Raw genomic sequence first — 15,918 nt, forward strand, 5'->3', positions numbered from 1 at the left:
GAATGGTCATCCAGTCTGGGGATTTCATCATGAATTATCATCCAGGAATTGCATTTGGGGAGTTTACCAGGAATTATAATCCAGAAACTGTATTTGGGAAATTTATCAGGAATTATCATCCAAAAATTGCATTTGGGGAATTTATCAGGAATTACCATCCAGTTAGGGGAGTTTATCAGGAATTGCCATCCAATCTAGGGAATTCATCAAGAATTGTCATCCAGGAATTGCATTTTGGCAGTTCATCAGGAATTATCATCCAGTTTGGGGAGTTTATCAGGAATTGTCATCCAGGAATTGCATTTGGGAAGTTTACCAGGAATTATAATCCAGAAACTTTATTTGGGAAGTTGATCAGGAATTATCATCCAAAAATTGCATTTGGGGGGTTCATCAGGAATTACCATCCAATCTGGGGAATTTATCAGGAATTACCATTCAATTTGGGGAATTCATCAAGAATTATCACCCAGGAATTGCATTTTGGCAGTTTATCAGGAATTACCATCCAGTGTGGGGAGTTAATCAAGAATTATCATCCAGGAATTTCATTTTGGGGAATTTATCAGGAATTACCATCCAGTCTGGGGAGTTAATCAGGAATGATCACCCAGGAATTTAATTTTGGGCAGTTTATCTTCACACATGCCCGGGGGATTTTCTGCAGGAGGTGAATTCCAGGATCCCTGAGGATCAGGGGATACCAAGGAGCATCCAGGGGGGTCAGAAATTCCAGGAAAGGCTCTTGATTCCAGGAGCTGAACCAGCAGGAAGGGATGGTTACTGAGAGGAAGAATTGAAGAATTGCCCATCCTGGAATGGGTTGGAAGGATCTTGAAGATCCCTGTCCCATGTTGCTCCAACCTGGACATTTCCAGACATGCACAACCTCTCTGGACACCTTTTATTGACATTTCCATGGAAATTCTGCTCCATGTTCAGTCTTTATCTCTCCCCACAGAGCAGCTGAGCTCAGGGAGTTGCACAATTCCTCCCCCAGCTCGTGGCAGGATGAAATTTTCCACGTGGATGGGAGAGGTCGAGGTGCCCTCTGATCATCCCCAAATTGCCTGGATGCAGCTGGATTGCCTTGGTGTGCAAGGCTGCAATCATGGGTAGGGTCAGGGCTGTTCTCTGGAGCGTGGAACAATCCTCTCCCCACCCTTTATCCACCCCAAATTATGCAGACTTAAAGGATTTTATTCTCCAAACCTGCTTGGCCTTGCTCAAGTGGAGCCTCTTGATGCTTTTCACGGCTCTTGAAGACCAAAGAGGGCAAAACAAAACCCAGATGAAAGGAGCTGCAATCTTTCCTTACTTAATCCCCCTCAAAATAAATTAAATTAATGCCCAACCCAACTTCTTGTTGCTGTTTGGATTTTAGAGCACCCTGAGCTGTTTGGGTCCTGGCTCTCAGTGCACTTGGGTGAGGACAAAAGCAGCTGGAAAATTTTGTGGATTTATGCACATCTGAATTATTTTCTGCTCAATTGATTGTCTTCTTCCACTAGATGGGGCTTTCTTCATTGATGACTTCAACCATTACTCAGCCTCCAAATTCTTCACATTGGGAGTGTGGATGTGCCCCAAGGATCAAAGCCCTGACATGGTTGGGATGGTTTGTTGTTTGGGTTTTTTTTTCCCTTTCCACCTCACCTGTGGAAGTGCACTTTGGAATTTTGGTGCTTTTTTAGAGGGCAAAGTTGGCATCACAATTCCCCAAATCCTTGTGCAAGCTCCTTGCCTGAGTGTGGTGCCCACTGGGCTTGGTGATCCATTTGGATGGGGGGGAGAGGGATTAAATTAAAATCTTATTTTTAATCTTTTTATTTTCTTAACTGTCTTTAAATATTTAATTTCATTGGGTTTTAGCACCATGTAGGGTGGGCTTGAGGCACATCAATGGCCTTGAAGGTCTTTTCCAACATTAATGATTCCATGATTTAATTAGCTGAGCAGCAGCTAATGGGATGAAATGGATGGAATTTGGGAAATGCCATTCTGGGGTCTCTGGGGATCATCCCCATCATTGCTGTGCCACAGTTTGGTCATTCAATTCCAACTTTTTCTTCTAGTCCTTCCCAGATTCTCAAGGAATTTGCACTGCAATATTTTTAAAAGCCAAAAGCTGCACTCATCCTTCTGGCAATCCTGATCATGGACTTGCCCTGCTGAGGAGGGGCCAAGCAAATTCCCCCATTTCCATGGTCCTAAAAATAAAAAATAAAAAAATATATATATTTTTGTGAAGTTACCTTGGTGAGGAGAACGTGGAGCTCCTCCTGCACCTGCTGTGGTTCCCTCTTGGTGTTTTCTGCTCCTTTCACCTCACAACATTTCCTTTTCCTCAGATCCTCCACACAGGGTGACATTTTTGGGGCCAAAACCTTGGCACCCCACAGCTTCTTCCAGCCCCCAAATCTCCACATCTGCATTCCAGGAGGATCTCAAAGGGAATTTTCATCCATTTCATTGAAATCCTGCCCTGGCCACCTGAAAGCAACAGATTGGAGCATCCTTAGGAGTCAAGGTTCAAACACTTTGTGGCTTGAAGATGGTAAATTTGAGAAATAAAACCTGGCTCCTTTTTTTTCATTCTTTTTTTTTTGTTTCCCTCATATGCAAGGCACATCCTCCTTCATTTGAGACCATCTTATATTTTAATTTTTTTCGGAGTTAATGTATTGTTTTAATGTGTTCCAGTCTGCTCCCCTGCATTTAAATCATCCTTGTGTTTGCAGTCAAGCAGGAGGACAAAAATAACTGTGGGCTCATGGTGAATCAGTGGAATTTTCCTGCATTTCTCCCCTGGTGACTCCTAGAGAGCACAAATGCTTTTTGCATTTCTGTGTGCAGGAACGAGGTGCTTTCCCTGCTGCATTCCTGTATTTTTCCCTGGCTGGATTTGGGGTTGTTTACTGCACAAACAGCACTTGTGGGGTCAGAGATCACTGCCTGCAATCGAGGTTGGAGGGTTTCAAAACCTGACCCCCAAAATTTGGGGATTTGAGGGGAAGGGGTTCACATCTCCCATCTCCTCAGGGATTTCATTGTCCTTTGTGCTGCTCATTGTTTTTCCAGCCCTTCTTCTTTCCTGAAGAAATCCAATTTATTTATTTCTTTTTTTTTTTAACGCCGCTTCTTTCTCCCTTCTCTCTCTTTTCTTTTTTTTTTTTTTGTTGTTGTGGCAGAGGGAAGCAAACCCCGCTCACGTTGGAGAGAGCTGGTTGTTTTTGAAACAGCACCTTGCTCCCAGTGCCTGCAGTTTTGATAAAATACCTTTCCTGAGAGGAGTCAGATCTGCTGGAACAGCTCATCCTCCCTTCCCCCCCTCCTTGGCTTATCAACAGTGCGTCAGTGGAAATTTCCACCCTTTGCTAATGGCAGAGAAAGCACAAAGTTGCAGAGCAGCCTTTGGAGGGAAGGAGGGAAAAAAAAATAAAAAAAACAAAACCAGCAAACAACCCTCTTGCCGTTTTAGGAGCTCTGTGAGAAGCAGCAGATGAGAGCTGGGCAGAAATGGGATTAAATCCTGCACGGGATTGGGGATGGTGATGGATCAGCGAGGGAAGGGGGCAGGAAGCAGCAGCTGGGATTCCTGAATTCCTGCCCCATCCTCCTGCCTGCTGGCTGACAGGATCTGGAAGCTGCTTCCCAAGGAGGAGAGGTCAAGTGGCATCTGCTAAATTCACCTGAGAATCCCCTGGGTTTGAGGGGGTGCATCCTTGGATCCTGCTGGGATCCAGGAAACTGGACAATGGTTCCTGTCCCCAAACTCCAACCCTGATGGCAACTCTGTGCTCTGGAGCCCAGTGAGCAAAAAAAATTTGGCCCAAAAGCCAAATTTTGTTGCTGTGGGGCAGAGTTCCTCCAAATTCCAGCTGTTCCTCAAAATCCCTGACTGCTGAGGCTGAGCTGGCACTGCCCTGAGCGTGTCCCTGTCCTGGCTCAGGGACATTCAGGGACATTCAGGGACATTCAGGCACTGTCCCTTCCAGCTGGGCACCTCTCCTGGAGCACCCTGCCTCAGCATCAGGGCTCTGCTCGAGGGTTTTTCACCATCCCACCCCTCCCATCAGGAATTCTGCACTTTGTGGAGAGGATTTGGGGAGGATGCTGGGGTGACATCAGGGTGCTGGCTGAGCACAAGTGCTGTTGCCACGTTTGGCAGGGCTGGATTCTGCAATCCAGCAGCGCTGCCTGACTCATTGCTGGCCCCACGGGGCTCTTGGGGTGCAATATTTGGGATGTGATGCAAAACCACAACCCAGAGCAGCCTGAAGGACACGAGCAGGGCTTGTTCACAGCTCCACCTCCTGATCTGCACATTCCCAGATCCCTTCTGCTCCTGGGGACTTGCCCTCCAGCATCACCTTTGTGAACAGGGGGTGCTCCTGCTGTAGTTGGCTTTGGAAGGATCCAGAATTCCTGCAGGGGCAGTTTTGGGGTGACACTGGGCTGTCTGATCCTGCTGTCACTTCTGAGTGCTGTGGTGCTCCTTGGGGAACTGGGCTTGGAGAACTGTGGGATTCTGGAATGGTTTGGGCTGGAAGGGACCTTAAAACCCATCCAGGGAATGGTTTGGGTCCCCAGGGACACCTCCCACTGTGCCAGTGTCCAACCTGGAACATTCCAGAGATCCAGGGACAGCCACAGCTGCTCTGGCAATTCCATCCCAGCCCCTCCCAGGAACAATTCCTAATTCCCAAAATCCCATCAAATCCTTGTTATGAATGTTGTCAATGACCCAGCACTGCCAATAAAGCTGGAACCAGAACTTTTAAATCACTTTCTCAGGTTTGGAGGGACAATTCCCAAGGGATGGAGGGACAAGACCCAGGGAATGGCTTCACAGTGGGGTTTGATGGGATCTTGGCAATTAGGAATTGTTCCCTGGCAGGGTGGGCAGGGCTGGGTGGGATCTTGGGCAGGAATTGATGTTGTGTCCCCTAGCTGGAAGAGGGCAGGGAAGGGCAGGACACCCCTTTGCTCCCTCAGCTGTGCTGGAGCTGGAGCTGGAAAAACCTCCTGGAAAACTCCAGCTGAGCTCCTGAATGAGGTGCAGATCTTCAGGGGTGGGAATTATGGCAGAAATAACTTTGCATATTGAGGTATCAGTGGGGAGGCACATTCAGCATCCTACAGGGAGTGTGGGGACACCAAAGAGTTCCCTGGGGATCTGAGACCTGGGAGAGGCTGGAGCTGGGCCAGGAGGGATTTAGGGTGGGTTTAGGGCAAGGTTCTTCCCCCAGATGCTCCCCAGGGAATGGGCACAGAGCTCCAGGAGCTGCCAGGGATGCCCAGGCTGGGATTTTGGGGGGGCTGGCACTGGGTGATCCCTGGGGGTTTATTCCAGCTCAGGACATTCCATGGTTCAGTCCCACCAAGGTCAGCACTGCTGGATGCTCATCAGGCTCCAGCACAGTGAAGATTGAAGCTGTGTTCACATCTGAGATGGGATTTGGGATAATTCCACCTCTTTGCTGTGTTTATTGATTTATTTATTAATATTTATTTTCCCATCTGCACTGAGCTCCAGGCAGAGCCTTGCAGGAAGGAATCTGTGTGTGTGTGAATGAGCTTGAGATGTTTCCCCCAAAAACCCCTCAGGAACTGGAGGAAGGTGCTGCTCCTGCCATCCCACCTGGTCTGAAAAACTGCCCAAGGCAGGATGTGGGAATGAGGGGAAGAGGAAAAAGCAAAGTCCTCAATCTCCTTGGGTCAGCAGGGCTGGACAGAGCTCCAGGAGTGTTGGGAGAACAAACTGGGATTGCTGGGATTGCTCTGGGTGATCCCTGGGGGTTTTTTCCAGCTCAGATTCCAACAGAGTTCTGAACTTTTCATCATTTAAATCAAGCCAGCATTGAGCTTTCATTTCAAACAATCCAGGTACCAAAATGCAAGAAAAAACTTAGAAATTCTCATTTCAATAAATCTCACAGAGCAGGAAAAAACTTAGGAATTCTCATTTAAGAAACCCCCAGAAAAACTCCTTGAATTGCAACTCAGCTATTTTGGTTTTTTGGTTTCTTTTGTTCCAGCCCAGGTATTTTGGGGGTTTTTTTTTGTTTCAACCCAGGTATTTTGGTTTATTTTTTGGTTTATTTTTTTTCCAGCCAGGTATTTTAGTTTCTTTTGTTCCAGCCCAGTTTTTTGTTTTGTTTTGTTTTGTTTTTCCAGCTCAGATATTTTGGTTTATTTTTTTGGTGTTTTTTTGTTGTTGTTTTTGTTTTGTTTTGTTTTGTTTTGTTTTTTCCAGCCCAGGTATTTTGGCTTCTTTTGTTCCAGCCCAGGTATTTTGGTTTCTTTTGTTCTAGCCCAGGTGTTCCAGGTATTTTGGGTTTTTTTTGGTTTTTTGGGTTTTTTTTGGTTTTAGGTTTTTTTTGTTTGGTTGGTTGGTTGGGTTTTGTCCAGCCCAGGTATTTTGGTTTATTTTTTGGTTTATTTTTTTTCCAGCCCAGGTATTTTGGTGGGTTTATTTGGTTTATTTTTTGGTTTATTTTTTGGTTTATTTTTTTCCAGCCCAGGTATTTTGGTTTCTTTTGTTCTAGCCCAGATATTTTGGTTTATTTTGTTCCAGCCCAGGTATTTTGGTTTATTTTTTGGTTTATTTTTTTTCCAGTCTAGGTATTTTGCTTTATTTTTTTCCAGCCCAGATATTTTGGTTTCTTTTTTCCCAGCCCAGGTATTTTGATTTTTTTTTTTGTTCCAGCTCAGGTATTTTGGGGGGGTTTTTTGTGGTTTTTTTGTTTTTGGTTTTGTTTGGTTTTGTTTGGTTTTGTTTTTTCCAGCCCAGGTATTTTGGCTTCTTTTGTTCTAGCCCAGGTGTTCCAGGTATTTTGGGTGGGGTTTTTTTTGGATTTTTTTTGTTTTTTGTTTTTTTGGGTTTGTTTGGTTGGTTTTGTTTTTTTTTTTTCCAGCCCAGGTATTTTGATTTCTTTTGTTCCAGCCCAGGTATTTTGGTTTCTTTTGTTCCAGCCCAGGTATTTTGGTTTATTTTTTGGTTTATTTTTTGGTTTATTTTTTGGTTTATTTTATTTTTTTCCAGCCCAGATATTTTGGTTTCTTTTGTTCCGGCCCAGGTATTTTAGTTTATTTTTTGGTTTCTTTTTTTTCCAGCCCAGATATTTTGGTTTACTTTGTTCCAGCCCAGGTATTTTCTTTTCTTTTTTTTCCCCAGCCCAGATATTTTGGTTTATTTTTTGGTTTATTTTTTGGTTTCTTTTGTTCCAGCCCAGGTATTTTGGTTTATTTTTTGGGGTTTTTTTTCCCCAGCCCAGGTATTTTGATTTCTTTTGTTCCAGCCCATATATCTTGGTTGATTTGCTGTGTTTCTCATTGCAGGTATTTCCTGATAGACTTAGAGGCCCCTCCTTCCATCGTGTCCCCCATGATGGAACATTTGGGGAGGGACATTGATGTCATCAGGAGAGCTTTTGTCAAACACCCCGTGGCCAAGGCAGAAGAGTGCAGTGGCATCATCCCAGTCAGCCCTGAAGAGAAACTCTCTGCCAAGAAAAACTGAAAATCCCAAATGTTTGAAACCTTTTTTAACCCATTTTTTATTGCTGCTGTGGAAAAAAAAATGGGATAACTCCTGCCCATCAAAAAAAAAATAATTTCTGGTCACAGGATGTGTGTGGTCTTCATTATTGTAACAAATGAGGTTTCTTTTTGTTTGAAATAATTGGAATTGTTTTAATCTGGGTGCTTATCTTGCTGTTTGACAACTCTGCAAATTGATTTGCTTTTCTCTCCGAGCATTACATTGATAATGAAGATTTCTGCAGCAGCAGGGTGCTATAAATAGCATTTTTTTTCCAGAGATTACACCAGAATATGGATATTTACATAAGAGATTAAGAAGTCTGCAGTGTAAATATAGAAATCTAGGATGTGATTTGGTGTGGGTTTGTTTTTTTGGGGGAAAAAAGGCAATAAAAGTGTGGTTAAAAATAAAACCTGACCCTTTTTTTTTTGTAAAAGTATTAAAAAATCCCCAAACTTTCACTGCCAAAAGCCACCTCAAGGTAAATAATGTTCAAAGCACAGGTTAAAAATCCTTTCTGGGTAAGGCCAGAAAATTCCAGGTGGGAATTGGAGACTCCTCAGGCTTTTATGGGAGCAGGAGAACAAAAACTGCTTTGTTTTCCATCAAGTGGGCATTTCAAACTGGGGAAAACATCAGGATAAAGTGTCCACCTGTCTTTTTTTTGTCTTTCTTTTGTTGAGAACAGGAGGAAAATCAGTGCTGTTATCAGTGATATTGTTGTTATGTATCAAGACCTGCTGCTCTCTGATGTAAACCCAGTGGTTTGATCATCCCCAGGGGGGTTTGCTCTCTTTGTTTTTTTTCTTTGGATGTGGAATTTTGGGGAGGAAAATAAACTAGTTCTCCTGAATATCTTCTTTTTTAAAAAAAAAATGCACCAGAAAAAAAAATAATAACTTTTTTTTTCTCTCCATCTTACTTGAAAAGTTATGAATGGATTTATGGGGTTGGTTTGTTTGGGGGTCCTTTTTAATTTAAATTTTAAATTTTTTTTGTTTTTTTTTTTTACCTGGAAAAATCATTGGAAGATCAGAAGGAATGCACTACACACTCCCTGAAGCTGGATTTATATTTTTGTATTAGATGTGTTTTTATTGTTGTAATCTCAGCTTCCCTTATCCCTGATTTTTCCTTGTGGGACACAAGGAATGAGCTCAGCCAGGAGGAGCCTTGAGTTTGGGAATCTGTGCCCCAGCTTTGGCTCCCTGAGCTGCCCTCACTGCTGAAAATTCTCATTTTTCTGTAGGAAGTGCCAGCTGCAGGATGTGTCTCACTCAGGGGTTTCTCCAAAGGTTTTCTGAAACACAAAATGGACAAAATTCCTGGGCTTAAATGGGATTTTGCCTCTGAATTTGGCTTGAGCAGGAAGGGGAATAACCAAGATTTCAACTCCACTACACGAAGCTCAGCAGAGGCTGGAGATGTAAAAATGTTGGTGATTTCTCCTTTTTCCATTTCCTTGGTGTAGCTTGAAATTTTGCATTGAATTTGTCCCAATTTCAGGGATGATCCCAAAATCCCTCCCAGCCCAGGCACTCCCAGCTGTGCCATCCTTTGGTGGGAATCAGAATTGTTCATGTCCCTCTTTTCTATTTCTTTTCCTACTTTATGTCCCTCTTTCCTATTTCTTTTCCTATTTTATGTCCCTCTTTCCTATTTCTTTTCCTGTTTTATGTCCCTCTTTCCTATTTCTTTTCCTATTTTATGTCCCTCTTTTGTATTTCTTTTCCTGTTTTATGTCCTCCTTTTCTATTTCTTTTCCTACTTTATGTCCCCCTTTTCTATTTCTTTTCCTATTTTATGTCCCTCTTTCCTATTTCTTTTCCTACTTTATGTCCCTCTTTTCTATTTCTTTTCCTATTTTATGTCCCTCTTTTCTATTTATTTTCCTGTTTTATCCCAGGTTTGGGGTGGCAGGAGCTGCTGCTGTCCCAGCACCTGGATTTATTCAGAAACCTCTCCAGCTGCAGGTACTATTTTCCTCATAATTTATAGTTTCTAATAGGGACTTTTAAACATTTTTGCTGTTTTAATATGAGGTAGAGTGGGGGTTGCAATTTGTTGAGCTCCCAGCCCAAGATTTGGATATTTTGGGAAGCTAATAACAACAAAACTGGAGTGGAGCTGAGGGGAGCAAAGTGGAGCAGTGCTGGAGCTGAGCAAAGAGTTGTGCCAGGGGGAAAAAAAAGGGATATTTGTGCCCTGAGGGATCATAAATCCCTGTGGAGGAAGGAAACTTTGGGATGTGTTCCAGCTTTTTTATTGTCCATAGCCCAGTTTGTCCCCTGGGCTCTGAGAGACTCTGGATCTCCAAAATTTCAGGACACTGGAGAGGCAGAGGAAACCATGGAGCCAAACCAAATTTCCCATTCCATGGCCATTCCCAAAGGCCTGAGCAGTTGGAATGCCAGGAATTGTATTTTGTTCCCCAAAGAATCCAATAGTGAAGCTCCTCAGGGTAGAAAATGAGGAGTTTTCTGCTCCTAAATCCTCTGGGTTTCTTGTTTGTGGATTTTGGGGATGGGATTTTTTGGGGAAAGGGTTCAAATAACAACTGGCAGCTCTGGCTTGGAAAGGTTTGCTCAGCCAGCAAATGGAAAACATCTTGGGAATGTCCTCAATCCCTCCCTTTTCCTGATCTTTTCTCTTAATGTTGCACTCTGGAGGTTTCTCCAGCAGACCAAGGGCACTGCACCATCACAGAATTCCACACCCTGATCCTGGGAAGTCTGAGCACATGAGGATTTTCTCCCTGAATCCAGAGGAAAAAAAAATCCCCTTTGTACCAAAATCCCCTTTGTTGGGAGTGTGAGCATAAAGAATTTTGGGATGTTCTGTTCCAGTGTCACTCTGGAGATGCTCTGCAGGAGGAGCCTGGCACCAGCAGCCAGGGATTGCTGCTTGGATCCAGGGAAAGTTTGGAATGGCAAAAGTCAGCCTGGCTCAAGGTTCCTGCAGCTGCATCTGGGGTTTGATCCCTGAGCTCATCCCTGGGGTTGGTGGGATCAGCTCTGTTACCTGAGCTTGCTCAGCAAGATTTTGGGATATAAACCAGGGATGATGGAATCAGGAATTTCCCTCAGGATGTGACCAGGTTATTTCTGCCCAAAGAGTCTCCCAGGACGTGTCCAGCACTGCCAGGATCTCCCATGGAATCCCAAACTGGTTTGGGTGGGGAGAGATTTTAGGGATCATCCCATCCCATCCCATCCATGGCAGGGACAGCTCCCACTGTCCCAGGTGCTCCAGCCCCAGTGTCCAACCTGGAACTGAACATTCCAGGGATCCACAGGATAGAGAATTCCTTCCCAATATCCCATCTAAATCTCCTCCCTGTCAGTTTGAATCCATAGAATCCATTCCACTCCTTTCATGTTCTGGAAAGCTGCAATTCTAAGGCAAACCCCACCCAGCTATTTTCAACTTACAGCCTGGAAACACGAGCTGAAAATCATCAGCATTGTTTAAAATATGAGGGGTTTCAATTGGCCTTTGAGATTTTACGATTCACTTCTCTCCAACTTGGGTGCTGGCAGGATTTTCCTGGAAAAACACAAACTCCAGCAAATGAGATGCTTGATAAGGAGGCACCAGTGGGAGAGGGGGAGCTTGGCACTGACAGGTTCCACTCCTGGAGTGTTCCAGGCTGCTTTCCTAAGGGATGTTTTCCATGGGAGGGTTTAATCCCTGCTGGGCTTGGGTTTGTGCTTGGGCTGCCAAGTCAGGCGTGTGTGGAGGCACAATGCACCTGCTCCCAAGAGGAATCCCTCAGCCACCTCAGCAGGGTTTCAGAGCTGGGAATCCTGCTGGATGTCTTGGATGTGATAAAATCTATCTATTCTATCACCATCTGTTGAGGGTGGGGCAGTGATCCTGATCTCCCTGGGAGATATTCTGCTAATGGGCATCCATTGAAACCAGGCAGGGCATTGTTCTTTATCTTTTCACAGCCCATCCTTCCTCCAGCCAGTCATTTTCTGCTCATGGCCATTGAGTCCCACTGTGGCACTGATAAAATTACTGCATCCCATTGGGAGTTGCTCCAGCCAGGGGGAAGAGCCCAACATTTCTTACCAAGATAAAAACAGAGGTTTGGGACACTAAGGGAGCCCCTTTCTCCACTGGACTCCAGAGGAAAACCGGATTTCTCCACATCCCCACTGGAGCTCCGGAGGGAAACTGCACCTTGTACAGGAGCACTGCTCCAGCTGAGCCACATCTGTCACTGCAGGAGGATGCAGCCACCATGGGATGGGACTGCTGCCAACACCCTGCCTGACGGGTGTCAGGCTGTACTCTGACTGTGTCAGGGTTTGGGGTTTGTTCTTTGTAGTGCTGTATTTCTATTTTAATTTCCCTAGTAAAGAACTGTTATTCCTAATTCCCATATCTTTGCCTGAGAGCCCCTTGATTTCAAAATTATAATAATTTGGAGGGAGGGGTTTACATTCTCCATTTCAAAGAGAAGCTCCTGCCTTTCTCAGCAGACACCTGTCCTCCAAACCAGGACACTGGAGCAGGTGGAGACGTGTCCCAGCTCCTGCAGGGCTCTCCAGAGCTGAGCTGAGCTCATTTTGTGCTGAGGGCTGCTGTGAAGGTCAGGTAGGGAGGAGAAGGTTTTCAGTTGGATTTTCCCTCCCCAGCTCCCCTTGGAGGCTCGTGACACACTCGGTGTCCTGGCTGCTCCCCACTTGGGGTGACAAGCACGATCCAATGGGGTCACTCCATCTGTGGGCACTGGGACCTTCTGCTCAGGGAATGTCAGGAATTAAATATTAAATATCAAGGATGAGGAGACTTTAGGAGTGCTCCTGGCATGGGCAGGAAGGATCCTCACTCTGAGGGTGACATCCCCAGCTGTCCCAGCCCCTGGAAAGAGCAGAGAGTTTGTTTGATAATCCCTGGAATCCCCCACAAATAATTCCCTGCCCTCCACTGAGAAAAAGCAATTCCAGAAGAGCTGCACCCAGCCCAAAAGGGAAGAGAAACGAAACCAAAACTGCCCTGGAGCACCTGGTGCTGCTCAGATTGCTGTTTGGGATTGCTGCCAGGAAGGCAAAGCTGCAAATCTTGGGCTGGAAAAGGAGTTTTCCAAGAAACTCCGGAGCCAAAGGCTTTGTTTGTTGTGCAGGAGCTGGGCAGAGCTGGGTGGGAGCTGGGAGTGTTGGGTCAGGCTCAGCTCCTCATCCCTGCAGTGTCCAGGCTGGACACTGGGGCTGGAGCAGCCTGGAGCTGTCCCTGCCATGGCTGGGGTGGAACAAGATGAGTTCAAGGTTCCTCCCAGCCCAAACCATCCCATCATTCCATGGCTTTCCCTTCCTTTAGTGTCCTACTAACCTGCCTTCACCTCAGACCACAAATTTTCCCTTTTTCCCAATTTTCTCCATCCCCTGAGAGGGAGGGAGTGTCCCTGGGTCTGGGTGGGCTTTGGCTGCCAGGTTAAACCACGAGGTAAAAACCTTTTTGGTGCCCAAGGTGGAGCTCCAAGGGCTGAGACCCCAGAATCCCAGAATCCCAGAATCCCAGAATGATCAGGTTTGGATGGGACCTGTGGAGATCACCCTGAGCAGGGGACACAGGGACACATCCAGCTGGGTTTGGGATGGCTCCAGAGAGGAGAATCCATCACCTCCCTGAACAGGGGACACAGGGACACATCCAGCTGGGTTTGGGATGCTCCAGAGAGGAGAATCCATCACCTCCCTGCTCCAGGGCTCCATGGAAAGAGGTTCTTCCTCTGTTTAGGTGGAATTTGTTGTTTTCTGTCACTGCCACCACTGCAAATACAACAAAATCCTGATAAGAATGTGATAAATCAGAATTATTGAGAACACTTTTTGCATCAGTTTCACAGCCTCTGTTCACAACGGTGATTAATTTGCTCTCAGAGCTGTGATGTTAACTGGCTGTTGTTTATTTGGTGTATTTGCTCTCAGAGCTGTGGTGTTCCCAGACCTGCTCCAGGTGACACTGCCCTGGCTGTGGCTGTCCCTGTGTGTCCCCTCTGAGGGCTGGGTGAAGGAACTGAACATCCCAGGGATCCAGGGGCAGCCACAGCTGCTCTGGCAATTCCATCCCAGGGAACAATTCCTAATTCCCAATATCCCATCAAACCCCACTGTGGAGCCATTCCCTGTGTGCTGTCCCTCCCTCCCTTGTCCCAAATCCACCTCCAGCTCTCCTGGATCCCTTTGAGTGCAGATTTCCCTGATTTCTCTGTGCTGGGAGCCTGAATCCCTGCTGAGAAATCCAGCATTTCTCCCTGTGGAGGATTTTCCTGCTCCTCAGCCTCGGCTGACTCTGAGCAATCCCAGTGACTGGGAGAGGTTGGAAATCCCAATCCCCGCTGCCCAGGACATTCCTGCCGACCTCAGGGAGCTCTAAAAACAGCTGTGGTCTAAAACCCCTCCTAAATTGCACTGTGAGGAGCACGAGCCCCCTCCCAGGGTTATTCTGGTGGGAATTGCTCAGTCCCTAAGTGCTGGCTTTTAGGGGAGGACAATAGTGGTGTTCCTCATGTGAGAACCCACAGAAATGCGATGGCTCCTTCCAGTGGGAGCTGTGGTTTGGCCACAGGGCAGGGGGGGACCAGAACTGTTTGCTGAGGGGTTTTTTGGGAGGATGAAATCAAGTCCAGGGGTTCACCAAGGTGCCTCTGTGCTGCAGGCACGTGCAGTGCTTTGGTTTTCACAGAACCCCAGAAACTCCAAATCTCCTTCTGACCACAATGCATTCTAATCAGGGCTTCAGTGTAACACTGCAAAATTCTCCTTATCAGAAACTTGCTGAGAAAAACCTCCCCCAGAACTCCAAGTTGTGCTCCTGCCATGGTGTGAATATATTGCATCAAGTTTACTTTGTTCATTAAGAGTGGAAAGGAAAAATAATGAAATTGAAACAAAAAAAAAAGACATAGAAGGAGCATCCCCCCTTCTTCTAATTTCCCAGAATTAGAGAATTCTGCAATCCCTGATGCTGGAAAATCCCTCCCAGGTCATCCATCCCCAGCTGTGCCCATGGCCACCTTGTCACCCTGAGTGCCACCTCCAGGTGCCACCTGCAGGGATGGGCACTGCAAACCTCCCTGGGCAGTGCCAATCCCTGAGCTCCCTTTCCATGGGGAAATTGCTGCTGCTGTCCCCCCTGAGCCTGCCCTGGCCCAGCCTGAGGCTGTTCCCTCTCCTCCAGCCCCTCCAGGGCTCTCCTGCAGGAGCCAGGGCTGGACCCTCCTGTCAGGGAGTTGAAATTTTATTTCCATGTCATCGATTTTCCCTTGGATCAGGAGATGAGCCTGTGTTCACTTTGCTTTCCCTGTTGATTTCACTCCCAACTCAACAACTCACTCGATTCCATCCAGCTCCAAAAATCAGAGTTTTCTGCAGATTCCTAGCAAACATTCCTTGGAAAATAAAGAAAAAGCAACTCTTGGCAGAGAGGAGCCTTTCCAGGTGGCCAATTAGCTTTAACGAGCTTTCTCCTCTCTGTCCCTTATTTGAAAATACCTGGTGGGGTTGTTTGGGAGCCTTGTGGATTTTCAGTGATTTAGGGAAGCTCAGGGAGGGATGAAGACTTTCTCTGAGTTCAGATAAACAGATGCCATTTGTTTGTGACACCTCTCAGAGAGCTGGCCCTGCCTGGGAGCTCCCACAGGACTGACATGGAAATGCCTGGATCCTCTTTTGGCCCTTGGCCAGTTCCTTGCAGGTTTTTCTCTTGTGCTAGTATTATTATTATTATTGTTGTTGTTGTTGTTGTTGTTATTATTATTATTACAAAGAATTTCAATTTCAGTTTTTAATTTGAGCCTCACTGTCAGGAACCAAACCAATCCTGTTCCCAGTGCAGGAAACTGCACTTTTGGAGGGATTTGCACTTTGCTTTCTAGCTGTATCCAGTGTCTCCTATAATTAAATTAATTTCTACCTATTCCTCTTCTCTTCCTCTTCTCTTCCTCTTCTCTTCTCTTCTCCTTCTCTTCTCCTTCTCTTCTCCTTCTCTTCTCCTTCTCTTCTCCTTCTCTTCTCCTTCTCTTCTCCTTCTCTTCTCCTTCTCTTCTCCTTCTCTTCTCCTTCTCTTCTCCTTCTCTTCTCTTCTCTTCCCTTCCCTTCCCTTCCCTTCCCTTCCCTTCTCTTCTCTTCTCTTCTCCCTTTTCCAGGTGGGAGCCATGGAACACTCTGGGCTGGAATGAACCCAAATCCCATCCCACTCCAACCCTTCCACTATCCCAGACTGATTTATTTTCAATTTTACCTCTTTTATTCTCTTTTAATCACTGAGGACATCAGTTTGGAACATCCTGGGAATGTGATGGTGGCCCCACATCCCTTTGAGTGCCTGGAAAGCTGCACCTTTATTTTATTCTGTCA

General features: G+C 45.9%; 1 protein-coding gene across 1 annotated transcript in view; it reads left to right on the plus strand.

Annotated features, from left to right (window-relative positions):
* MRPS6 (mitochondrial ribosomal protein S6) overlaps positions 1 to 7,961 on the plus strand; it is a 41,140-nt gene extending 33,179 nt beyond the window's left edge. The window contains exon 3 of the mRNA XM_033051397.2: positions 7,345 to 7,961. Coding sequence (XP_032907288.1) covers positions 7,345 to 7,525 — 181 coding nt within the window. The 3' untranslated portion in view covers positions 7,526 to 7,961. The remainder of the gene's footprint in view (positions 1 to 7,344) is intronic.
* The last annotated feature ends 7,957 nt before the right edge of the window (positions 7,962 to 15,918 follow it).

This window comes from Catharus ustulatus, chromosome 2 (assembly GCF_009819885.2).
Source record: "Catharus ustulatus isolate bCatUst1 chromosome 2, bCatUst1.pri.v2, whole genome shotgun sequence".
NCBI classification, from domain to species: domain Eukaryota; kingdom Metazoa; phylum Chordata; class Aves; order Passeriformes; family Turdidae; genus Catharus; species Catharus ustulatus.